A 27,396-nucleotide genomic window follows, 5' to 3' on the forward strand; every position below is an offset into this window, starting at 1 on the left:
CTGAAAACTTTGAAACATGACTTGGGCGATAATGCTATGAGGCCAAGAAACATTAGTTCTGCGCATTAAAAGGCATGGCTGACCTACCCAGCACTGTAGCTGTTCATCCTGCTTTACACTTCTGTGTTGATGAGTCTGTGTCACTCTGCAGTACTCCTCCCAAACACATGATGGCAGTGTGGGCTCCGATATGTTTTCTGTTATTTTCCACCGAGATTCTGAGCATATTGTGTTTTATTGAAGCTGATACATGTCACTGTTTATCATACAGAAACTATTACGATGAGGGATAGAGAGGAGATGACAGGAAACACTTCGTGCAGAGGCTTCTAGATCAGAAAACACCATAGCCTATGACATCAACTTAATGAAGAAGTATAGTAAACCAAGTTTTAGTGAGGGATCTAAAGGCCTGTCTCAAGTCCAACACAACTCCTCCTCATTGCCACTTGTTGGGTCAACAAGTTAGGTTGACCCAGTATGTCCAATATGGCTGCAACCACTGTTGGATCACAATATGTCTGAAGAAACCAAAAGGAGACGTCTCTTCGGGTCAGTCGTTCCTTGTTCCTTAGGGAGCCTGACTTCTGACTTTATACTTAAATAGCTAGTGGTTTCTAGCTAAACAGACCAGTCTCAAAAGTCTAAAGAAGAGTTTGAATTCATTTGAGAACCAACAAAAGAGATATCTGGATCGTCAAAGATAAAGGCCTGGGAGAAAGCTTATGTGTTTCATGTGAAATGATTGAGAGGATATTCTGGAGTAGTAAAACATAATTTTAACTCATTATAACCCTCTGATACTTCCACATATCAAAGAAAATGTCATAAACATGCAGTACAGGAACTCAATCCCTCTCTGCTTACAGGGGAGCCTAGCTGTACTGCAGTGAGGAGGATCTTATGATTCGCACCCTGCAGCTTTGCAGATTGATTTCAGCCTGTTGCTCTTGGCTCTGAGGGCAGTGTTGCACTGTGCCATGCCCACTCAGCTGCCAAACCCAGCTGTGGCTGAGATCACATGACTGGCTTCGGATGAATAGGTTGGCAAAGTAGACCACCCAGACAGACTCATCCCTTAGTTAGTTAAGAGTCCAGTACTGCTGCTGTGAGACCTCCTGGATCTGCTGAGTACCACCCTGGCCTGTGTGTGATCTCTGCTGTTTACACTAAGCATGTGCAGAGAATACCAATGTGCAGCGGTGCAAACACAGAGAGGGATAAGTCTTCTCTGTGTCAGTGAGCTGGTGAAGTAAACAGAGTGTGGTTAATCTCAGCTGAACGGCGTCTTTCAGGTGGTTAGAGCTGCTCCTGTTAGAGCTGTGCTGCATGAAAGAGTTTTAAAGGCTGGAATTAGACTCAGAGTGAATAACTGGAGTCAGGAGTGACTCCTGACTTTGTCATGGCAGCAGTGTATCAGAAGCAATAAATGTGAGGGCACAGACTGTAAGTACATGTATCCTCTGTGTCTGCACAGTGGAGCCAAAGCAAAAGAATAACATACAGTTCATGTGTTTTTCATCACAGCCAGCAGAGGGCGACACCACTGGTTTCAAAATAAGCCGGTTGGGAGAAATTGCGCCGCATTTAGAGATGATTTACTAAGCTGCAGACCTACTTTGTTGCATGTACAGTTTGGGTTGTTTTGCCAGTCAGATTAATGTTTCTTTGGTTTGTAATAATATGAGCAGAACAGAAAGACAGTAGGGCAAGTCATTTAAAGGCATCTGTAAAAATGTGTAGTCATGCATTTTTTTCCTATTTCTGTTACAACTGAGATACACCAGATATATTTGCCAGATGCCAGAGTAACAACACATGCATCTACACAGAGCAGATCAGGTGAAACAGGAAGTTGTGCTCGGAAACTGCAGTAAAAAAAACTCCAGGACTTTCAAAATAAAACAAACAGGGTTGACACGTAATTGTATGTAACTCTACCACACACACAAAAATAAAATAAAATAAAATTTGAATTAAAAAAAACATAATAAGCAAGGTCAGGCCAGGAGTCACAGGTTTGAGGTTTTACAGCCTAACATGGACAGGGAGAGGATCAACACTAGAGAAGGGAAGTGTGGGAACTCCTTTTGTCTTACAACTCCAGCTGTCTGGAGGTCCTGAACATGCAGCCAGTAAAGTCTTTTGAACATTGAGTCCTATATTTCTGTATGCAATTTTTGGATTTGTAACCCCCACATCAAGCAAAGACAACTTGCATACTGAATCAGATGGGAAAAATTGATTCATCAAGCAGTGATGTTGATTTTGTGGTTCTTTTACTACTTAAGAAAAGAAAAAAAAAGAAAAAAAAACACTCCTGAAAACAAGACTGCTGTGAGCAGACAGGATCCAGGAGACAGAGACTGAACAGACTTCTGGGGAGGCTCAGTCCTGGACCCTGTGGAGGTGGAGACTGGCTGGGCTGGAGAGTGGTGGACGAGTGGTGGACGGGATGTCGTCATCTAATTTCATATGGACTTTTTTTTGCACTTTCTATACTCTTTCTTACTTTTGTTTTCTTAAATGCTGCGGTGACTCCTGAATTTCCCCTCGGGGATAAATAAAGTATTTTCTACTCTACTCTTTCTACTCTACACACACACCCTCATTTATCAACTAAACATAGCCCAAACGTACAGAAAATGTGGTCGGATTAAGTAAAACTGTGACGTTGTAGGTAGCCTACGGCATCTCTGAACAGTCAAATGAACTCCAAAATGACCTGGAGTGATGGGAAAAAATGCAGAAAATCAAACCTGTTCCAAAAAAAAAAAAAATGACAGGAAAGTTTTTGCATCAGTGTACAAACATGATTGACAAAACATGGTATCGAATTGCTTTTGTGAAGTGTGTCAACGCCAGACGAAAAAAATACAGACTTGGTGTGCACAGGATTGAAGAGTCGATGGATGAGAAAGTATGCAGTCAACACATAACAGAGCCGAGCCACAATAGAGAGATCAGGTGTATTCACAACGTTAGTCTTTAGACAGCATCTTGCCCATTCTTGATTTTGATTGGTCTGATGTAGAAATCCATGTGGCTGTGAGGAGTTAAAATTGATCTTGAAAAAGTCTCCCTTCGAGATATGTGTCTGATCGTAATCCACACTTTAAAATGAGATTATTAGGTTATTTCGAAATTCTTCTTCTTAACTTCTTGATCAGATTGAGCAGGACCAAACTGACTTACAGCATGTCAGATTCTCTGTGACAACACCACAGCAGCTGACGAAGTTTAGTAGTGAGAAGACAGATCAATGTCTTCCTCAAACTTACAACCTTAGCTTGTCACGTTTCAAATTGTATCGCTACATAATTGTACTGATAAATACCTTACCTTGCCGGGTTGTATCTGGTAAAAAGTTGTCTTGAACAAAAAAAAAAAAAAAAAATGTTCAAAACCAAACTGTCCAAAAGAAAAAAAAATGTCAAAATGACCTTTAACAGATATGAAAATGATAATAGCTAAGTGTGTATCATCCAAAATTGTCCAGACTGAAGAATGCTGAAACGTAAATATGTGGGTTTGTTTGGTCTGTAAGACAGCAGGAAGGTCAAAATGTTCCAAAACAATGATAGTGAATGAAGTGATGTTGTAAGACAAGTGATGGACATTAACGATCAAATATGGACACTAAAAGACAATCAAGAATTATGTCATACATCTGTAAATGGAATTAAAATTAATAATAATCTGATGAAATGTGAAAAAGAGGAGACTAAATATTGAGGAAATGGGGACGGGACTAGATAAGCTCTGCTTCTCCCGTCTTCCCTTTCGGACATGTACAATGTGATCATCTGTTGACAATGTGTGATATTGTATAAGTGTGCTGACATGACTGAAATAAAATCAATCAATCAATCAAACACACCTGGTTAGAAGTCACATCTTTGCGACAGTGTACATGAGACTCTGAGCCAGAAGGTGGCGATAGTCCAATTAAAACAGATCCTCCTCACAGCATCTGTAATAAGCGCAGACATTTTTCCTGAAGTTGAATATCTTTTAACTAAGAGTGATGTAAATTCAGGGACAACAACTAACAACTGGCCTGAAGGGTGATTTTGGCGCTCAGTGTAAGATAACTCCTAAGAAAATGCACCAAGTGAACACGGGCCCTCAGCTTTGACTCTGTTTATAAACATATTGAAAAATTGGAAACATACTAGTGCTACGATCATGTTTTAGTTTTGCATTCAGTCTATTCCTTTAGCTCTCACAGAGAAATGTTAGCTAAGGCGTTTTTCTCTGCCATACATTACTGGAATGTGACAAGCTGTTTATTGGTCACGTGAGACGTGTAACCTCCACATAGTGCTATGAGCTGGGATGACATATAACCAGGACGTATTTGGAGCTGTGTATGACATGCTCGCTGTGGAAGAGACGTCTGTGTTTAGACTGTGTGTGTCTGCCGTGAGTCACTGGTGTCAGCACATGCACGAAGGTCTAAAGTATCCAGCAGATCTGAGGAGGAACTTCTGTTTTTAGCCTCCAACAATGCCTTCATTGTGCGTATCGTATCACAGTCAGGGTCTTCCTGTAGGAGTCTCACACAGTATCGATAAATTTAGCAGCTTTTTGAAGGTCTGACCCTGAAAGACAAACAGAGAGCTGGTGTGTGGAGCTGTGATATGAGCAGCTGTTTCTTTTCTGTGCAGAGTGCAGAGTGAGTGCTGAAGCTTAAGACCCTCTGCCCACCCTGACCGGACGGAGGGGAAGGGGAGGGGAGAGCAGAGGGGGGGGTGCTGCCAGTTGAGCCCAAGGTTACAGGGTGCCACAGTCCTGCAAATGGATACGGGGAACACTCAATGTGACTCTGCCAGTGGGGGGGTGTGCAGTTTGGATGGGTGCACTGTCTGCTCAGCGCCTGCCTTCTGCTCCAAAGACAGAAGCCCTCTGTTGCTCATTTGCCCCTCTTCTTTCTCTCCTCTCCTCTCCCTCTTTCTCTCAGTTTCCAGCCTTCCCATCTGTATGTGATTTAGGCGCAGGCTCAGGGGAGAGGCAGGTCCGCTCGGGGAGAGGAATCAGTGCAGGGAGGGAGGGAGAGAAAGAGGGAGGAAGTCCACACAAGTTTGTTTTACAGGACTCAACCCAGGGCCGGGACTCGGCGCAGCGCTGCATCTGGAGGTCGGAGCAGTGGAAAAGTGAAGCCGAGCAGGAGGAGACGTGTCTACAGCCAGGAAGACACTTACAGGAACACAGACAGAGGAGAGACCAGGGCTCCACTGGGCAAACACAAACATGGCTGCTAGATCTCTGGCCTGCCTCTGCCTTCTCGGCATCCTCTCAGGGATTGCCTCTCCAGCTTCAGCCGCCAGGCTCAGGGGACAGCAGCAGACCGAGCTCAAAGTAAGACACATTTGGTCTTTGTCTTTTTATGGTTTGTGAACTGAAAAGCTTTGTTCAGACTTCAAGAGTTTCTGACTTCTTCTACAAACCGAAGTCTGAGGCTGATGATCTTTGGACCATGTTCAGGGTGTTTCTGGGAATTGTTCTGTGTGTCTGAGAGTCCTGAGAGGTGTGTGTGTTTGTCTGGGCTTCACAAAGGTCCAGCTTTGTGTGCCTGTTTGTGTGTTTGTGTGTGTGTTTGTATCATCAGAGGAACCCCAGGGCTAAAGCTCACATGGGGTCTGAGTTACTGTCTCCTCCGCTGTCATGCCCCTCCCTGACAGTGCCCTAATGGAAACCAGCTGCCAAATGTTGAGCAACACCCCAGAGAGACAGAGAGAGCACAATAAGTTGTGAGGGCATGAGAAGGACTGCTGGCCCATGTTCCCCTGGCTAAGTGAAACTCAAAAAGGATTTCACAGCAGAGGCCAAAGTTAAAATTTAATTCTGGAGGTCTTTCATCTTTTCACCTGAAAGATTCATGCAAAGTTCAGCAGCTCTAGGCAACTCAAAGTCTTTATTTAAAACTGATTGTATTTGTACATTGTGATGGTCTTGTGTCAGAGTCATTCGATCAAAAACCTCAGGTTAGTAAAACCCAAAGCCTCTAATATTAAATGTAAAGTCACAGAAGTGTGGGGCAAAAACAGTTGCTGAGTGTAGTTGTTTGAAGGGTGCTAAGGAACAAAAAGCATCTTTACGCATCCAGGTTGATGTTACATAAAGTGCTTTTACACATGCACAAAATTCTTCCAAATGTGCAAAATTTTCCAGGTGAGCTGCATGTGTGAACGTTCAGAGACAAAAATTTTCATTGCATCCAGATTATTTCAATCTTCCCCCATTGTAAAAGATCTGAATAAGTCAACAATCTGAAGTCATTATTTAACACAACTGGGTGGTTGGACAATACACTGGTGTAAAAATTAAACCATCAAATTCAAACATTAATACTTAAAGCAGACTGTTTGTTCCTTATGCAGAGAGGCAGAGATACTGTGTGTTTCAAGGTTTCAGAGGTGAGGCGTGTTGGACAGACAGAGGTTCATTTTCATTTCCTGTCACATAACTGCTCCCTGTTTTGACCCTGTCTGCATCCTCCAGCTCACTTTATTCTATCTTAGTAAAACCACACTCTGTCCTCAACCTTAACATGAGGGGGTTTTATGAAGACCGTTATAAACATTAGCACTGTAAGAGTTTCCTCTTTGTTTAACAACACTGACTGACTGAACAGAAACAAATGATGCCACACTTTATCGTGAACAATATGCCAGTGTGGAATGTAAATGCAGCCACGAAAATAAATCAATAAGTAAATGAGATATAGTAAAATATATTGAAACAACACGGACCAAGACATGATTGAAATTAATCTCAGTTTTAGCCGTGTAAAGAAGTCAAATAATGAAACAAAAGTAAAATGACAAAGTCCAAGCTGTCAGGAAAAAAGGTCAGAATTATAAAAGTATCAATAGTTCTTTGAAAAATGTTAAAATCATGAAAGAAATCATTGCTAAAGAAATAATGAAGTAACATGCCAAAAAGTAAAATTTAAAAAAATAAAAAAATAAAAAATAAAAAATTGTTAAACTAATTAATAAAGAGGAAGAACAAAAAGGTTTAGGGATGGGTACCGAATTAGGTACTTTTATAGGTAGCGACCGAATTCTGTCAAAAGTACCAAGTACTGACCCACATAAAACCATAAGGTACCATGTTTAAGTACCTGAATACATCCTTGTGACCTTGAGGGAATGGAAGAGTAGGTGATTTTCCATGCTGGACATGAACACAGCATAGCAACATTATATATTGAAGAATAAAAATGTTAAATTGAAAATGTTTCCAATTTCTTATTCATTTATTTTTTAATGATATTTTATATATTCTATTATCATATTTTTTACCACATAAACACAAAAAAGTACCAAAAATTGGTACCATGCCAGGTACCATCAACGGTACTGTATTCTTTTAAATGTGAAAGGTACCCATCCCTAAAAAAGTTATTGTAAGTTAAAATATAAAGATCCACAAGTTTAGAAGCTATATCTTCAAGATAAAATGTTAAACCCAGGTGATTAAAGCCAATAACACTGGAACTGTAACTTTGAAACCCTATCTAAATTAGTATCTAAATTAAAAAGGCATGATTAAAAAGTCAAAACAATGAGACCATTGATCAAACTGTTGGAAAAAAAGTCATTATACTGGAATAAAACATGACTAGAGGTATTTTTTGGTTAAAATAATGCCAAATGTATGAAAAATACTATTTTAAATGCAAATATCAAATACAGTTGAAGAGATTAAGTTCAAAAGGTTTGGGATGTAAAGCTATAACTCTTTTTTTAAAAAGTCCAATTAGTGGATTCAATGGTTGAAATAGCACTGTGCAAAAACAGACATTACTCTGGAAATCATTGCATGGGCTAAAAATCACTTCAGAAACATCGTCTGTGAACTTCACTGCATCAGCAGATACAGGTTCAAACTGTTCCATACAAAGAGGAAATCAGAGAGAAACATGATCCAGAATCTCCAGAGACTGGACCTAAGCCTGTTTAAGATAGACTGGGGTGAAGAGGAAAACTGCCCTGTGGTATGATGAATCCAAATCTGACATTCTTTCTGGAAATCATGGACGCTGTGTCCTCAGCTTAAAGTTCAAAGTCAGCATCCTGAAACACTTGATGGTCTGGGAAGAGTCCATGGCATGGGGAGCTCACACATCGGTAAAGGCTTCGTTGGTGCTGAACAATATCTACGGGCTTAAGCGCAATTGCCATTCCGGCAATGACCCGACATGTTTTAGAAAGACAATGACAGAGACTACATTCTTCAGAGATAACAACACATGGCTCTTTAGTGAAAGAGTCCAGGTGCTGAACTGATTTGCCTGCAGTCCCAACTTGTCACTATTATAAAAAAAAATAGCTTTCAAACTCCAGAAACTGGTCTCACTGGGTTTACAAACATTTGCAGAGTTATTTTTAAAGAGGTGATGATCCACTGTGGGAAACGTAATACTCTACTAACTGTTTACAATGAGTGGCTGACATCAGATTTAAAAGAAGTGGACTCTTTTAAGCTTCAACATTTGATGTTGTCTTAGCGCTGTTTTCACTTAAATACAGACTTTTGAATGCTAACAAACCATCAAACTCTAGATGTCCGGCCAATAAAAAAAACTCCTTAAAGCTTTTACATAAATGTTTCCTAACCCCGTAGCTGTCATTATGTGGCTGCTTTTATGCTTTGGGGGTTGATTTGTGTCTCATATAAAAAGCTAGAGAGCCATGAATCTAAGAAACCAGGACATATGTGGCTCTGAAACTGATCTGTATAAAGAAAAGCACTCTGGGAAAATAGGCTGTGGGTCAAAAATGTCACAGTGAATGTAGTTTGTAAATTTGGTGAGGTGAAACTTATGTATTTTGTTAATTTCCTCTTCATTATTTTTAAATGTAGATGTTTATTTCTCAGAGTCTCCGCTCTCTAAGTCAGAAAGTCCCTCAGGAGAAGGCCTCGCCCCTGCAGCCAGACTGTCTCTGTTATTGAGTTAGGAAGAGTTTCTCATGACCTGAGATCTGTGAAGTCCTGAGGATGTTCAGAGGAGAGCATGACTAAACCCAGTGTCTGAAACCCCTCTGCAAGGTCAGAACGAGTACAGCAGCCAGAGCCAGCTGGGAGAGAAAGCGGAAATGAGACTCAACCTTCAAGCTTTCATATTTAATCCACTTAATGCTCCCACTCTGGGAAAACTCTGTCAGCAGGCAGATGTACATAAAAACGCAGGGCACTGGGTAGGACCAGTGTTTAAGACGTTTCCCCGGGGATTCAGCTATCCATCACAAAGCTTCCCGCCCCCACACACCCTGCAGGGAGAGGACCCAGCTACAGTTTGAAAGCCACATGACCAGAGAGTGTGTTGACTTTGGACAGCACTCTTCTGCAGAACCAAATCCTGTTTTCGTGCTTGATACCAGCTCCATTTGTTCAGCTCTGTGCTGCAGAGATACAGCCTGATGGTCTACTCTATCCGCCTGTACATACAGTAAACAAAGTGGAAAATGAGACAGAGCAGTGGGAGAGGAAGCCTCACATGGAAACAGAGAGGCTATCACATGTTGAATGTCATCTTTGTTCAGCGCTGTGGTGGGCATGCTGGGAGGGCTGCAGAAATAGCTCACATTACTGAGTGTGCTCATTGCTGGCAGGAGGCTGCAAATGTCAAGTGTTTTCATTTGCATGTTGGAGAGTCATTAAAGTGTCTGTTTCAAGTCTGAAACTCCTGTTTAACCTCCCTGTATCCCTGTTAGAGGACTACCTCCCAGAGAAGTCTGTCTCACGTAAATAAATGACATACTTTGTCACTTTTAATGGTGAAACAACACTTAAAGTCATTTGCTCCCACTCAGAGTAACATCTGAAATAAGTTAAGTAAAGCAAACGGCTCCTCCTCTACTCTGATCATCTGCACACAGAGCTGCAGGAGCCTCATTGGTCTACAGAGCTGTAAGTCATGAAGTCACATCCCTCTTTTTATAGCATCAGATAACTAATCTAAAGTAAACTTTAAAAAAAATTGAATGGACATATAACATACAGAAAAAAAAAATGGGTTCCTTACTTCAAACTATATAAATAAAAAAAATTAGATATTATGGTTTGACCAATGTGATATTAGTTAACATTAGCCCCGTTCCACTGAGCAGTTCAGTACAGTTTATCTCGGTACGGCAAACATTTTGTGGCATTTCCACTGACTAGTCCTGCGACAGATCCCAAAATCACTGAGAATTATCACTGACCATGTGACAGTGGCTGCTACTTTTCTCCTAGCAGCACAGTCTTCTCTGAAACAAAGCTTGATTGCACTTTGTAGCAAAGAGACACATGCCAATCACAAAGAAGACAAATTGCTGTATGTCCTCCACAATTGCTCCTTGTTTTCTGTGTCGCATTTTTCTTTTTCGTCTGATTTATTAGCGGCTATTTCATCACGCCATTGCTTAACTGATGCGGCTATCAGCACCCGACTTACACGGAATGTCAACAGGATCAGGCTTTACCAATCCATACCAAACTGAACTGATCCAAACCAGAATGCTATGGGCTTAAGACCCACAGTCTAGGGCTACAACAGACTATAAGTGGTGAGGCTGAGAGATTTAGTCAGATGACTGCTTTATTGTTGTCGTTCTGATCACCTTGTGTCAGGTCAATATCAGTGTAAAGTTCAGTTTAATGTTAATTTATGTTTATGTTTATGTGGGGTTATAAAAAATTAGCAGTTTCACATTGATTGAGCAGAATGTTACATTAAAGCGTTATCCTGATCCCTACTCTGCTTTAGCCTCCAGCGCCCTTTGTAAGGATTACTTTTTGATATCCAACTTCATTTCATCCATCGTTGTTCAGATGTAAACTTAGTAGTTGGGGGGGGGGGGTCTTTGTTGCAACAGTGCTTCTCAGCAATAGATACCTGAGAGTTTGCTCATTTCCCTTTTAAATGGAGACACATCTGTTTGAAAAATGCATTTGTCAGATGAGCAGCAGAAGTGAGTGTGTGGGTCATGCCCATTTGCCAAAGCTTCTCTGCCGATGCCAAACAGCTCATTCTGTTGATGCCATTAACTCTTGTTGAGCTTCTGGTGTTGTCAGTCATGTACCTTATCTACACCTGATTATCAGCACCTGTGAGCATGGGCCCTGCTCCAGGGGTCAGTAGGTGTCTGCTCCAAGAATTAGCATGCAGCGTTTGGCTGTTCTGGATAGGGCACATATGACTGAGCAATGTCAAGCTGGTATTCTGCAAAACCAAGTTGCTGCACTATTTGGAGCACCGCACCTCTTACTGGAAAACAACATTCGTTGGCCGACACCTTAGTGCAGAGAGAAATCAAGATGAGATTCTTCTGCAACTAGTGGCGATTCCATCTCTTCACAGTTTGTCCTCCAAGACAATCTGCTGAAGAGATTGGATGTATTTACCTTTGTGCTTGGAAAACTCACTATACTAGTAACAGACAGTTTAGGAGAAACACACTTTATGCAGGGACCTCAAACACTTGATTTACATGTTTCTTTCTGGTTGAGGTAGAATGAGATAATAACTTAAGGTTCCTGCTGTTCTTCCTCAGATGGAGAGTTTCTGCTTTTATTTCTACAGAAACTGGATCAACTGTAGCAGAAATGTTGCAGGGGCCGACTAATCTAATCTGCAGCCTACCCAAAATTTGGGCTGGAGACTGAAAATACTTGAGGTTGTCACAACAGGTATGCAGGAACAGCAGGGTCACTTAGTGTATGTATAATATTATTTACACTGGCTCTGTTAAAGCAGGTTTACTTAAAGGTGCAGTGTGTAGAAGCTGACAGCATTTCGCCGAACAGAAACGATGGGAACGGGATATAATGTCTACACATGTCTACATAAGTATCTTTAAATAAGTGTATAATAATTCCCATAAAGCTTTTGTTTTCTTTTTTATTAAGTTAGAAAAATGTTTTGATATTTACATTACTCTGGGTCCTGTTCATGGAGGCAGACATAAGGAATGGACATGTTTGTCTACAGCAGGTTTTGTGGGATAGAAAGAGGCAGAGAAGAAAAGTTTTTCAAACCATTAAAGAAAAAGAAGAAGATAGCAGTTGTTGTTGTTGAGGAAGAAGAAGAAGAAGAAGAATTAAGCCCAGCTGGTAAAGAATATTTTATGATGGAGAATCACAAACATGCAGCACATGAGTGTAAATCCATCACATTTTCGTCAGAAAAAGATCATGAAGAAATGTAGTAAAATCAGGACAGTCAACGACTAAAAGGAGAGTAAACATCAGTGTAGAATGGATGGATTTATGCATACACTCATCTCATTCAGATCTTGTTGTTTAGCATCCAGTGAGCTTCTCTTATTTGATTGATTTGAGCCTCCTCTTGAGAGCTCCTTAAGCAGCTCTGTCTATTCCCCACGTATCTCTACGGTTGGCTAACCAAGCAACAGTAAGAAATGAAACGCATATTTTTTAAATTTTCATTGTGACCTTATATTTAATATTTCACAAAAAGCCTCTAAAACATCTTTAGCTGAAGCCCCACAGCCTGACAGTGGTGATGTAAATGCTCAGGGGCCAGGATAGGGTGGGATAGTGCCTGTAAACGATGAACAGATAATAAGGTTTTCATGCTGAAAGGGTCTTGAAAGACTGAGATAAGTAAAATCTACTGAGAAAGAAAATGTTTTCTAAAGGATGTTTACTTGGCTGCATGCTGCTCCAGCTAAGAAACCTCTGTCAAGCTCCCAAGAAGAGTCTTGTGTCTCTTTTGTGAACAAGTCTGAGAGTTTGATAATGAAGTCTGCAGCACGCACTGACTCCAGCTTACACTAATGAGAATCAGATCAATGTTTTCATCACTGAGCTCTTTCTGAAGTTTCTTGGATGTAATGAAAAGCAGCTGGTAAAAACCTACATTTCATTCAGACATGTGCAGATAACAGAGAAGTAAACTTGTGATGCATTCAGAGTCCAGAGAGTTCACGTCCTACCCTGAGACCATCTGCTGAACCTCGCTGCAGCTCCACACCCCCTGCCCTGTCCCCCTCTGTGTTTACACACTGCAGCTGTTTGAACCATCACACACTGTCACACCACTCTCAGGCCTGAACCATTTCTAAACTCCGTAAGTGGATTTACGAAGAGTAAACAGCTCCGCGTCTCTTAAACCTGTTTTTATGGCTCCTGACGGTGTGGAGTACCATTTGTGGCTGAAACTTTTATTTTCTCTGTCAGCACACGGCCCGTTAGAGTCCCTGGTTGGGTTTTAAGGATGTTTGCATTGAGGGCCGACACACTCAGGGTTTCTGTGGTAAAGACGGATGCGTCTGGTGTCATGTGTGAGCTCTGTTGGTCAGCGAGAGCCACAGGAAAACCAGCCTGAAGGAAGAATGAGTGCTGCTGTTCACAGGATGTTTCACATGAGCTGCCTACAGAGGCACGGCTTTGTCTCTCAGCCCAGCTGTGAATAAATCAAAGGAAATGTGAATCACAAGAGGCGATATGGCTCTGTCTGTCCGTCTGTCTGTGGAATGTTCTGGATGTTATGAATGCACAGCATTAATGTCCGATCCACTGAGCTGAACATGGAGGTCAAACTGTGAACTCCGTAAAGACTGCAGCTTCTGTACGCCTCGCTGAGTGCTGCTGCTGTCAGTGTTCAAAGACGTTCTTACGCCAGTTCAAAGGGCAGAGTGTGTGCGTGCATGTGTGTGCGTGTGTGTGAGTTGAGGGGGTGGTTTGGGCATTACACCATCCTGAGAAACTCTGGTGAACAAACATCAGACAGGATGCAGGTTTCAAAGTGACATTCTTCAAACAGGACAGAGTTGCAAGCAAGCCAGAGCAGTGTCCACACAGCTCAGACACAACAGTTTAGATCAGATCTCTGCTCTAAAGTTGGAGAAAAAAAAACGTGCATACCATTAAGATCACCAAAAACTATAACGAGCTAGAGTAATTTGTTTCCTTCATTAATAAGTGTCCCAGGAGTCTTAGCAGACCCTTGATGACTTCACAGAGGGCAAAATGTAAATACTGCAAAAATAAACTGAAAAAACTCAAGTAAAGTAAATCTAATACAGACATAGTCCAGATGAAGCCACTGAATTCTTAAAAACAGCGCCAATGTCGCTGTGAATAACAACTCATGATCACCAACCAGAAAAAAAGGGGAAAGCAAGGTTTTGAGAAACAACACAGAGACTTTGAGTCCCAGCTCCAGAGAAAGGTCGAAAGGGCTGAAAAAACAGCAGAGAAACAAAAGAGAAGCAGGAAAGTAAATAAATTCTCAGGAGCATGGCGCACAGGATAAGAGACTGAGGAATAACACTTCAAAGACCAGAAGGTAAAAGAAAAAACATGTTGAAAGTTATTATAATCTAAGGTCCTAGAAGTTAAAAACAAAAGTTTGAGTTAACTGCTGGCCAAAGTCAATAACAACAGGTCAAATGACTGGCCAAAGATCTGAGATGTTTCCTAACTAAGGTCTTATTTATAGACTTTAAAACAGCAATGAAACCTGCGTACGCCACTCCATGTAAGCTTTGAGGGAGCTTGTCAATGTTCCCACATTTCTGACTTTTTTTTTTAAATAAGGCCCTCTGTTCACACATTTATTTATTTTTTTTAAATAAATTTATATCAGATTTGATCTCCTTTTCTCCAGATTTGGTAGCCAGTTATAATCAACCTATTATCCAACAACAATGGACGAATAAACAAAGTAGCACAGAGGCCTTGCATTGACTAGTTTTGAATGAAGTGCAGCATCTGGACGTAAACCATAGTTTTCAGTGCACCTGAAAAGCCCAGCTGGCACAGGTTAAGGGGGAACTCCCGGGATGCTTGGAGTCACTTTGCAGATTTCTTGTAGAAACTGACCAACAGTGATGCTGGTAATGCGTTACTTAGGAACGTGTTACTCTAATTTGCTTTTTTCTTGCGTCTCAGGGAGTGACAGGAGTCGCGTATTCATCACGTTATTAGCACGAGGACAACTCACGCGTGAGTTGTCCTCGTGCTCAAACGTATACAAAGGTAAACAGAGGGGGAGAGGAGTGATGCGCTTTCTAGCTGGAAACACAGACACTGTTTTTACGATTCATTGTTCACCGTGTGCTGGCAGTTTGCTTAAGATCTTTACTCAAACATTTAGGAACCAATCAAAGAGAGATCAGCGCACTGCGGCCATTATATGCTTGAGAAGTTGTTTGACTTTTACCTGTGGGATAGGTGAGTCCTGTCTTTCACTGTAACTCCATCTAATCCATGAGCTGAACCCTCCGTTTAGCACAAATCCATCCGTTAAGGAGCAGAGCAACATGACGTAGGCTATAACGAGGCACCCGGTGACAAGCAGGGGCGTGCCCAGACTTGGTGCCAGAGGATATGGAGGACCAAAACTGTCAAAATTAAAAATCAATAAAAGTAGAAATATAAAATATTTTGTACGTAAAGGATGTAAAGTACTGAGGATTATGTGAGCCCACACTCCAGTTACATTTATTTTGCTTATTGTATTACAAATACAGGATCAACAGGCTACAGCGTTAACAGAAAAAAAAGAAAACAAAAGAAACTGATAAAAACCAAACTAGACTAAAACAATTTTTTTTCAAAAAACGAAACTAAAATTGAACTGAACAGTGCTGTAGTGCAGTGTTTCCCAACCCTGGTCCTGGAGGACCCCTGCCCTGCATGTTTTAGATGTTACCCCACTCCAACACACCTGATTCAAATGATCAGCTCGTTATCAGGCTCGAGCAGAGCTTGATGACGAGCTGATCATTTGAATCAGGTGTGCTGTAGTACACCAAAAATAGTACTGTAAAAGTTTTTATAAGTTCTATTTTGAAATTCAAAATGTATAGAATGAATATTTTTGTTTTTAATTATACAGTAAACATTTCACAACTACCAATAATGTCTGCATCTTCCTTTAAGACAAAACATGTAGACTCATATTATTATTCATTTTAATCGGAATCACACAATTTTGCCAAATCACGCAGCTGCAGGTGTTGGCAGGTGCTGAATGTAACTAATAAAGTGACTAGTAATCTATCAGGGTTACTTTTAAAATCAAGTAAACAGTAAAGTTACTTGGTTACTTTTTTAAAGGAGTAATCAGTAATCAGATTACTTTTTCAAGGTAACAGTGGTAACACCGCTGACTAAGTCTTAAAAATTATCTAGAAATAATGGAAACATATGGCTGACCCCTCCCAGGAACACTCAGGAATGTTAGAAAACTCCGTCCTCAGCATGAGCACAATTTGGAGGCAGAGGACTTGGCAGAGTAGAGAGAAGGTAAAGTCACATTGAGCAAAGTCTTTACTAATATCTTTGTCCAGAATCAACAAGTGTAATATTTGGTGATGATGAGATCACTATCAAACACCAAGCAGCAACTTTGGTCTTAAAATATGAAACCTGTGCTGAAGTGTCAAAAACTGCAGTTCTTTGAGTGTCCATTTGCGGCTGCAGAAATACCAGAAGCTACACTAATTTAAGAGCAGTAGCTGTAGCTGTAGCTGTAGCTGTCGGCCTTCTTCTTTACCCCATCCTAACTCAAATGAAGCTAGTTTGAGTCAGCATTTCCAAAATGGCAGAAGCTGACGACAGGCTTCCAAACCCAGTGGTGGAAACAAATGGGTGATGTGATGGAGACCAAGTCCTTACATTTGACAGTATCTGAGAGTCATAGTTACATGAAACTCTAAAGTTTTCCAGTTGACTATCTATAGCATCGCTACTTTTTTCTACTGCTGATTGAAGGGCTGTTACACGACAACAGTTTTAGGATGAAACGCAAAAGCTGTGTTGCGTTTCACCCTCGTGTTTTAGCCGACCTAAAATGCAAACTTTTGAAAACACCCTCCAGAGTGGGATTTTTCTGAAACCCTGTCAACACTGTGTAAACAGTAAGCTGGCATTTTCAGTGGAGACGCTGACATCATGCTCCACTTAGCATGAGCACATACAACAGGACAACAGTACCGTTGTTACGAATGTCGCGAACTACCGTCTCGTGCTTGTGCTGCTGAATCTGCTGACTGTCTTTCAGCAAAATGTGCATCTGTTGCTCCACTTCTGCACTTAGTATTCACCAGTACACCAGATGATCAGCTCAACTCTACTTCAGTGGAGATCTACCAGACACAGCTGATAGACAAGACAGTTATAGCACCACCTATAGGCCTGGCATATTCACCACAGCATTTTCAGTCCTTTGGCGTTTCCTTGTAAACACAGATTTTTTTTTTTTCACTAGGTTGTAGCGGTATTGGATGAAACGTTGTGTAGATGGGGCCTGAGTAAATGGTCTTCTGCATTATTTGTTCCTTCATGAGTTTTTCTGTTGTGTCACCTTTGAGCACCAAAGATGTCAGATTGAAACATCATTTCTGCAGGCTAGTGCTCTTGTCTTGAATGACGTTTACTCTGTTTGTGTTGCAGCTTTGTACAAAGGGCTTCTTCCTGAGCGAACAGAACGAATGTTTACCGTGTAACTGCAAAGGCCACGCTGACTTCTGTGAGGACATCACCGGTGTTTGTATCGTAAGTTCCCCCACTGATCATCCAGCGTCAGGGTTAGAGAGTAGAGTTAATAAAAGTCTAACCCTTACCCTCATTACTTTGTTACCCACCTCTTTAGAAATGCAGAGACCACAGCACGGGGGATTTCTGTGAGAAGTGTGAGGATGGCTACATACCCAGCATGGACGGACGCCACACCTGCAGACCGTGCGGCTGCCCCCTTGCTGTCCCCTCCAATAAGTAAGCCGGCCTGTTCTTGTTTCTGTAACCACAAGATTGTGTGTTGGCAAGCAGTGAATAATCTCTGAAATACTTTCCCCTGTGTGTTTGGCCAGCTTCGCAATGCGCTGTGACAAAGGAGCTGGCATCCTGCGCTGCATGTGCAAACAGGGCTACGCCGGACATCTTTGTGAGAGGTCAGTGCTGAGGCGGCTCTGAGCAGTCAACCGAGGAGTTACACAACAACAGTGAGGAACAATCAAGTAACGAGTTCATTACAAAACCACAGACTACAATACAAACCAGAGATACTGTCTGAGGTGTCTGACAAAACAACAAAAACATCAGACTGACCAAGACATCTTAACAAACTTAAGTATCAGAGAAATGCTGCAACCTGGATCTTTGAAGAAACTACTTTACAATCATGGCTGAAATTAAAGCTTTACCATTTCTCATTATGATACTTGCGAGAGGCGTAACTTAGATTCATTTTATGTAAACACTAAAACTAAGTCTGGAAACTGGTGGCAATTTAAACTTCTTCTTTTGACTCTTTTAACTTTTTTTTCCCCAAACATGCAGATATTTACATGTGAAACCAGGAAAAAACATACTACAAACTGTAAACAAAAGTAGAAACATTAACTTTGAGTATGAGCCTGCATCAGCAGTGGGATCTCTCTGTTTCCCAGAATGCACTGCTGCAAGAAGAAAACTCCAGTTTTATCAACACTTGATATTGTTGAAACAGGAAGTGATGTCATCAGTTACCTGTTGTTTCTCCCACCCAGGTGTGCTCCAGGTTACTACGGCAACCCCCTTGAGATCAATAATTCCTGCAAGAGGTGCGACTGCAATGGCAACTCTGACCCCAACCTGATCATCAACGAGTGCCACAACGTGACAGGCCGCTGCCAGCACTGCTGGGGCAACACAGCCGGAGACAACTGTGAGAGGTGCGCCCCTGGTTTCTACGGTGACGCCATCAGCGCCAAGAACTGCAGAGGTGAGGGGGCAGGGGAGCTGCTGTAAACCCTGATTACATTGGAGAGAAGTTTGAGTAACATGATGAAAAACAGGGGAGGTCCTGTGTTGGGTGTGTTGTTTTGAGGTCTTTGTCTGATATATTCAATCACTTTAAGGCTGTTTGACTTAAGTTGCTTCAGTCTGCAGCTGCAGTGTGGGTTATGAGTGCACCAGGGCAACTCTCCAGATAACAATATTTCCACTGAGCTCTTTGATATAACATTGTAACAATGCGAGCTAGGATTGTCAAAAGTGTCTGAAGTTGTGTTGAGGATGTTGTGTTGTGTTAAAAGGATCTCCACAGGTTTCAACGTTTTGTGAGGAAAGATTTATTTCAAACTCAGGGGTGGCTCACATCTGCACCTGGTGTCATGCCATGAAGGATCTTCTAGACCAGTGGTTCCCAACCCCTGGGCTGCAAACTGGTGCCAGACCGTGAGTCAGTTGGTACTGGGCCGCACATAAAAAGTACTGAACAATGTTTTATTTTGAAAAATGACTGGATTCCCTCCGCCATACCCATCTTTGACTCATTCAACCCCCGAGCTAGCACAATGTATAATAAACAAACATCTTCGTAAAGTCAGCGGCATTAAAAAAGGTTGGGTACCACTGTTGGAGACTACCTCAGTAGCATCTGTTCAGGAAAAAGACAAGGCTATCTCTTTAATCCTCAATTCTTCCTCCATGGTAAGAAGCAACAGTTGAATTCAAGAGTTTTTCAAAGAGCTCTTTGCACTGCCACCAACTTTTGGTTGATACATCAGTAAGGACCCCAAGGCCTCTAAAAACTGTGTTGAAAACATTCATGTTTCTGTTGTTTTCTCCTGCAACTCCTTATATCTGAGCTGAAAGTTATGGTTTTTAACTTGAAGTCTTGCTCTTTCAAAAAGAGTGTTATTACTTTTATTCATTTATAAGTTTTGTTTGTTTATTTCTTCCTCTCACCTTTCATTATCCCAGCCTGAGACCTGCAGAGGAGACTTAGCTTAAAAAAACCCTCATTTATCTCATTTCAGCATCCATGAAAACCCTTAATCAGCTCTTTTCAGCCTCTGACTGAGTGAACACTTTGTTTTTTCGGCTTTTCCACTGATATAAAGTTAGAAACAATTTGTTAGCTGTTAGTAAGAAACATTAGCTTCTGTTATAAAGTTAGATGCAGCTTGTGACACTGAGTCTTCATGGATTCATAGACAAACTTTTTAGACTGGAAAGCTCCATGTTTCAGAAAAAGCTGACATAAAAATCCAGCTTATAATCAAATTTGCACCAAAAGAGCTCTGAGTCATTTAAAGCAACAGTGGTTTGAGAAGAGTCTCACTCTTATCGTTATGCCTTGTCATGATCTACGGAGAAAAATCAGATTATCATTGAAAAAAAGAGCTAATATCTGTCACTGAGTCTGTCGACTGCTGGTGTAGTCTGACAAGCTGTAGTAAGTATAGAAGGAAAAAAAACTACAGAGCTCATCCAGAGGGGGCGCCAGAATCAACACGAAAGCTTCACTTTTAAATGTCACTGTTGTATAAAAGTATTGTAATTGTGATGCTATAAAACCTGAGCTCTTAAGTGACAAAGCCTCCTTTAATGAAGTCAGGAGCTTTCATTGACTCTGTTGATTCAGCTGCTGTCAAACATTCCTGTCATGTGGTGGTGGCAGCAGCTTCACGTTCCTGCAGATCAGATTGATACAGCACCAGAGCACTGTGTAAAAATAGAAGTCAAAACAGATTTTATGTAACTGTATCTTATTTGAAACATATTTAAAAAGTTGAAACATGCAGCAGAAGGTTATTTCTCATATGTCTGTCACTCTGGAGCAACTCAAGGGGAAAAAAAAAAAGACAAGGCCGGTGTTCAGGATGCAGGATTACTTTTGAGGCCCTGCAAGTCCAAAAATATCTTGCCTGTGACATAATTCGACCTCTAACGTTCTCCTCTGTGTGTGTGTGTTTGTGTGTGTGTGTGTTTGTGTGTGTGTGTGTTTGTGTGTGTGTCACAGAGTGTGAGTGCAACAAATGTGGTACCTCTTCATGTGACGACCGGACCGGGGTGTGTCACTGCAAGCCGGGAGTCACCGGACAGTTCTGTGACCAGTGTGAGGTGAGGAACACCATGTGACAGGAGGCTCAGGGTTAAACTGATGATCCTACTTCATGACTAACTGGGCATGAAAATAATCTGATCAGATTGTATGAGATCAGTTGTCAGATTAAAACTGTCAGATGAAATCAACTCTCAGAAAACAGGTAGGTGTAGTTAAGTTTAGTTTTGTGTAGTCTATTTCAGCTGAGTTAAAGCAGATGTAGTCTGGTCTAATTTTGTTTAGTTAAATGTAGATTTGTTTTTTAGGGTCTCCTTTCATAGCAGCTCACTTCATGATACATAACATTGAACACAGAGAGGTTAATGATGTGATCATCAGAGGAAATGTAAAACAGCTCCTGGTTAATTGAGGGGTGAGGTAAATGTACTATTCTTTAAGCCAGTGGTCCTGAACTGTTTTTAAATAAAGACACGAGGCGAGTACCCCCTCTACCCCTTTCATGTAAATATTCTTTAAGCTTCTTTTTCACCTGAGTGAAGAAGGAATCCACCTCCTGTTGGCCCCTGGAATCTGATCCTCCGTCATCCCCATCATCACTTTAAACACAGCAGGCTCATGTGTCTCTCTTGTGATCAGTGCTGGTCACAGGTCTCCAAAGATTCCTTGTGGGTTTAATCTATGAAGAAAAACATACTGAGGGAGGATTCACTCACAGATTTCATGGTCAAACTACTCAACAGAAGTAATGGCACCGTATTCTCAGATCTGTAATTTGTGTGTGATGTAATCATAACTGAAAGAAACGATGGCTTAAAGAACCAAAATAAGAGCTCAGCTATGACAACCATGATTTATCTCAGAGTGTTTCATAATGAGCTGGGACAGCCTCACACCCAGGTCTGACACTCTTTTCATTCATGAAATCCAGGAGGGCTACTCGGGTTTCTCCAGCTGTCAGGGCTGTCGGAGGTGTGACTGCGGGCCAGCTTCCATCCGCCCCACCTGCCACCCTCTGACCCACAGCTGCCCCTGCCGCCCGGGCGCCGGAGGACGTTACTGCGAGCGCTGCCTGCCAGGACACTGGGACTACAGCCCGTCAGGCTGCCAGAGTAAGTCATTTGCCCATCATACCACACGTCAAATGATCTCTAAGCCTCTGTGAAAAAAAAAAACAACCAACTCCCCCAACCATTTGTGGAAACATTCACTTAAGAGATACTTTCCCAGAGGAGCAGAGTCCTCACGTTCCCACACCCACCGACAGTAGATCACATGATGTCAGAGAAGCATCTGCTGAGAGATGTGACCCTGCGACCGGAGACTCTCCACAGAGCTAAATGACATCATCCCGCAACCCAAATCTACACACACACACACACACACTTTCACACACACCATACACAGCTGTCTAAGCCATCAGTCCCACAGAACAGAGACCACAGCACAGATGTGCAGAGCTGGAGCCAACACACCATCTGTTGGTCCTGATATATATTTGAGAGCTGTGGCGACCGGTTTCATGATGACGTGCTGACACTCTGAAGTGTTTCTGTGTCTGTTTTTCCACAGAGTGTGACTGTGAGAGTGGACACTGTGACATGCACACAGGAGAGTGTCTGCCAGAGGCTGCAACAGTCAACCTGTGCAACATCAGTAAGTGAAGGAGCAGCTGCACGAGAGGCTGAACTACAGCCGAGTACAGTGTGATCAAAGACTGTGACGCCTCTCCTCTTTGGTTTCAGGCTGTGATGCCTGTTTCTGGCACCTGATTGGAGACTTACGTCTGTCCAATAAGACTCTGGACCAGCTGAAAGTGGGAGTGCTGAACATCTCCACTGGTGCTGCTGCAAACGACAGGCTCAAATACTACAACTACACGGCTATTCGACTGCAGGTTCATGCACAGATTTTTAACCCTGGTTTGAGATCATGCTTCTGTAATTAAAGAGTACGCTTTAACAAGACTTTATAACCCTCAGAGATAAAGGGATGTGGCTATAAAGTCAACTACAGCACTTAAAAACCCAATAATCCTAGTGTCAATGTCACAAATCAATACTGTGTAACTGCTTCTGCGGCTTTCTTTGCTTTTTTCCCAGACTCAGTTTCAGGGCTGGAGAAACAAGTCGTCTGAGATGAGAGCCCAGGCCGGGGATCTGGAGGAGGCTGCAGAGGCTGTGGTTCTGGATATCAAACAGCTCGGAGAATCGGTCAGCACAGCCGTCATCTGTCATTTCACGCACATCTGGAGTCTAAAGCCTTTGAAGTTTAAGCACTGGAGAAATACTTTCCCTTCTGTCAGTGTGATCTTTCTGGTGCAATTCAAAGACTAACCACCATGCTTTAAAGCCCACTAACCTCATGTTTAAATACAACACTGCAGGGATTTGACAGCAAACAGCAGCCCGCAGAGTTGTAGCAGACATGTTGGAAACCTGATAGTTCAGCTCAGTCTGTAGGAATAAGTGCTGGATTGATCAGAGCATTGATCAGTTGTGTTGTGGTTTTTCAGGAGAGTGTGGTGGAGGCTCTGGGGAACAGACTGGATAATGACACCTTGGAGACGCTCACGCTGGCCGAGCAGCTCAGCACAAATCTCACTGATCTCAACGTGCAGATTGAAGGTAAAGCTGCTCTGACCATGGACGCTGTGCTCTTTTTAAAGTTTTGTTTGTTTCCTGCAACTGTTAACTTTTACTGGTGGAGTTAAAACATGTGACTGGCTTCTATCTAGCAGTTGTTTTGAAGGCCAACCAGAGCTGGTCCTGGCCTGAGCCAGCTCTAACTTTAAGCTCTATCAAAAAGGAAAGATTGAAGTCTACTTTTAAGAGTAGAGCCTGATAACTGAAGGCACCACCTCCTGTACTACTTTTAGAGACTGGAGGTACAATGAGCAGGCTGCATGCTACAGGGATAATACTCACTGTGAGCTCTTTAAGCTAAGATGGTTCATTATCATTCAGAGCTTCAATGGTCCAAAGGATTTTAAAATCTAGTCTTGATTTTGAGGTTAACCAGTGTAGAGAAGCAAACTCTGAACTGCAAAAAACTGAAATTTTATCAAGTGTTTTTGTCTAATTTCAATAGAAAATGTCTTTTTAGACTTAATATGAGCCAAATTCACCTGACTAGTCCAGGAAAAATGTGTTGATACAGGTTATTTAAATACAAAAAAAGAGGTCTGAATTGCTTGCAACAAATAAAACACAATCTGCCAATGGAACAAGAGAAAAGTTACTCGTATTAAGACATTATTCTAGTTTCAAGCAATTTTTCTAGCAATTTTTTCTTGTCCCATTGGCAGATTATTTTGACTTGTTTCAAGCAATTCAAACCTCATTTTTTGTCCTCAAATAACTTGAAACAAGACATTTTTCTGTTCTGATAAGTTGACTGTGGCTCATATCAAGTATGATAAGACATATTTTACTTAAGATGAGACAAAAACACATGATAAGATTTCAGTTTTTTGCAGTGTGGGTCATTTTAATAGACTGTATAAATTATAGATAGTCTCAGCGATGTCACCCTGATACAGTGAATTGAAGCCAATCTGCAGCCATATTGGATATGATGTGGGCTTTGAACTTCCTTTCCAGCAGCTACAGGGCTCCCGTCAGTCCTGTGAGCTGAGCTGTGTCTCTGATTGGACAATCAGACAATCCTAACACCTTATAAACTGCCAAATTAGAAAAAAAAACTCATCCCTATGCAGTGTGTGCCGATACTGAAATGAGATTTCAGACTCAAGCTGTTTTTTAAACCAGGCTGTGAATCGGCTTTCTAACGTCCTAAAAGTCTGAATTTGCTGGGGTGTGTACATGGTTACCGGTCTTTCTAAAGCCAGTCTCGTACTGATCCTGTTCTGTGAAAGTGTTTGTTTTTAGATCTGACAGACTCAAACTGTTCACTTTTTTATTTTATTTTTATTTTTCTCAAACAAGCACAAGCATAAAAAACAGACAGTGTTTGTAATGAAAAAAACAGGCACACTGTTATAATGTGCAAGTTTGAGAAACCTAAGTGACATTAATCATCACAGAAGAATATAAATAGAGACTCAAAAACCAAGATGGGTTTTAAAATCCCTGAACATCTGATACACCTCTTTCTTTGAAGCCCCCATCCAGTCATGTTTAAGTTGCATACCTATTAACAGAGATGGCAAGTAACGAAGTACAAATACTTTGTTACTGTACAGTAGATAGATTAGTAGATTTTTCAGGTACTTTGTACTTTAGGAAGCATTTATTTCTCTGATGACTTTTTACTTTCACTCAATCACATTTTCAACATAAATATCAGTACTTTCTACTCCTTACATTTCCCAAAAAGGCTCGTTACTTTATATAAAAAGCCTGGGCCTATATATCGTTTGTTTTTTTGACACTGCAACATCAGTGTCAGAGCAGGTCTGCCACACTGCCCAACCATGTTACACCACTAACGTTCAAGCAGCTGCATGAAATGGACAACGGTTACAGGAGCAGCACCCATGGCCTTATTTAAAAGAGCTTTTTGAGTTTGTTGGTGCTAAAAACAACTCCTGGCGTATGTGTCCCATCTTCTGCAAACCGAAACTCCAGGAAGTATTGGTGTTCAAGAACAGTCCATCATCACTAGGCAGGTAGAGTTTGTTCAAACAATAACATTGCCAAAGTAGATTCCATATAAATTATTCTGTGTTTACAATCAGTGAATAGTGTACTTTTGAGTACATTTCAGAGCCTGTACTTTTTAGTTTTACTCAAGTCGTTTTTTCATAAAGGTATTTTACTTCTACTCAAGTAAGGGATCTGGGCACTTTTGTCATCTCTGCCTATCAATGCCTCAATCTGCCAGTTCTTTGACTTTCATGTCACACATATTGTGCAGTTTGCATCCTAAACATTCAAAACAAATACAGCCAACTTATGTAGCTAAAGACAAAAAACACTCATTGTCTTTAAAAACATATCCAGTGCTATTCAAAGAGTGTCATAGACCAGCTGTTTCTGTTTAAAAAGATATAAACAATCTTGAACTGCTGGGTTTGTTAAAAATGAACAAATTTTCAGCTGTTTGCAATGAACAAGCCTAAGGAAAAGAATTGAAATATCTCAACATAACTAACATTTGCACGTTTTTTCTCAGGTCTCAACATGAAAGGTTTCTTTTAATGACGTTTTCATTTAGAGGCGATTCTATGAAGGGTTGAATCAGTTTGATAACAGAACAGTCATTGGAAATTGCAGTTGTTTTACATTTTGCTGTCAACCTAATTTTCTGAGAGGGCTGAATAGTTTTAAGTGCATCTCTAACCCTGAAACTTCACAGTGTGGTCCTCAGAGATGATCTAAAAAGGAAGTTTGAAACTTTTGTTTTTGTCATTTAACCATGACAATATCAAAACAAGGCTCATGTTTAAGACACTGGAATTCCAGGTGTACTTGTCAGGCTCTTTCAATCATTTGACCCTTGAGTCTACACTTGTTAAACAGTGGTGTGTTATCTGTGTTCACAGAGATGATCCATGACTGGGAGCTGTACAGCATCCAGCAGGAAGTGCCTCCAGAGGTGGTCAAACAGAACACAGAGCTGGCTCAGGGGATGGTGGCCTGGATGAGGACACTAGATCTGTCTCCACGAGAGCCCATCGCTACCGATGAGTCAGCTGATGCTCATGGCTGTGAGGAAAACACACGCTGAACATACTGGTTAACTTTGGCTTTAAAATGAGTGACAAAATTTAAAGATACAGCAGCATGAGAGGGAAGTCGCATTAGTTAGCTCTGAGGTTAGATGCTGATTGGTTGTGTTTCCAGTGCTGAGTCGGATCCGTCAGCTGGAGAAGAAGTTGGTGAACACAGACAGCCGCCTCCCGCCCCTCACAGAGCTCCTGACGCGCTTCTTCTCCAAGCTCTCAGACGCCCAGCAAGTCCTTCAGAAAGCAGCCAGCAACGTCCAGGAGACCGTGAACACAAACAGAGCCAGCACCCTCAAGTTTCAGAGGAACCAGGTGATTTCCCATAACGCACTTTGCTCAGGGTAGCTTGTATCGCCTCTCCTTTCTCTCGTATGTTTCGTGTGTGTCCTCGCTCCTCAGAGGGAATGTGATGGTGTTGGATTTCTCCATTAAGCGCAGTCTGCTCCGTCTCCTCCCCTGATGTGTCAAATAATGTGGACTTTTGCTCCATCATACAGAGGAACCTGCCCGAGAAACACACATGCACATCCTAACCTTAGCTCTCACTGCAGTATTTCACAGAGAGTGGGGCTGGTCGTGTTTTCAGGCGTGTCAGAGGCATTTATCATTGTGGTTCTGCAGGCCCGAGAACAGACACAGAACCATCTGTGGGAGTGTAGCCCTGTTACATTCAGAGGCCCTCATAGGGGGAGAGACCATGATGCAATGTACTTTTTTTATCAGTGTTCATATCACAAGCATCCACACATAACAGTTTCCCACAACACAGAATCATTCCAGCTCTTCGAGACTCTTGAAGAAGCTGCTCTGTAACTCCGTCAGTCTGAATGGAAGATCATGGAGCTGTGAGCTGTGACATGAAGCCACAACTGTGCAAAATATTTGTGTTATTGCTCCAGAATTTACAGGA

The 27,396-nt window shown here is 41.7% G+C and overlaps 1 protein-coding gene across 1 annotated transcript in view; it reads left to right on the forward strand.

Annotated features, from left to right (window-relative positions):
- Positions 1-4,837: 4,837 nt before the first annotated feature.
- Positions 4,838-27,396, forward strand: part of lama4 (laminin, alpha 4) — a 46,435-nt gene continuing 23,876 nt past the window's right edge. The window contains exons 1-13 of the mRNA XM_074685212.1: positions 4,838-5,361; positions 17,422-17,523; positions 17,621-17,742; positions 17,838-17,918; positions 18,516-18,730; positions 20,756-20,856; positions 21,729-21,909; positions 22,370-22,453; positions 22,543-22,694; positions 22,900-23,010; positions 23,313-23,424; positions 26,304-26,468; positions 26,605-26,798. Of these exons, the coding sequence (XP_074541313.1) occupies positions 5,254-5,361; positions 17,422-17,523; positions 17,621-17,742; positions 17,838-17,918; positions 18,516-18,730; positions 20,756-20,856; positions 21,729-21,909; positions 22,370-22,453; positions 22,543-22,694; positions 22,900-23,010; positions 23,313-23,424; positions 26,304-26,468; positions 26,605-26,798 (1,728 nt within the window). The 5' untranslated portion in view covers positions 4,838-5,253. The remainder of the gene's footprint in view (positions 5,362-17,421; positions 17,524-17,620; positions 17,743-17,837; positions 17,919-18,515; positions 18,731-20,755; positions 20,857-21,728; positions 21,910-22,369; positions 22,454-22,542; positions 22,695-22,899; positions 23,011-23,312; positions 23,425-26,303; positions 26,469-26,604; positions 26,799-27,396) is intronic.

The sequence above is a fragment of the Halichoeres trimaculatus genome, unplaced genomic scaffold (genome assembly GCF_033239565.1).
Source record: "Halichoeres trimaculatus isolate MK-OKI-2021-1 unplaced genomic scaffold, fHalTri1.1 fHalTri1_scaffold_13, whole genome shotgun sequence".
Taxonomy (NCBI): Eukaryota; Metazoa; Chordata; class Actinopteri; order Labriformes; family Labridae; genus Halichoeres; species Halichoeres trimaculatus.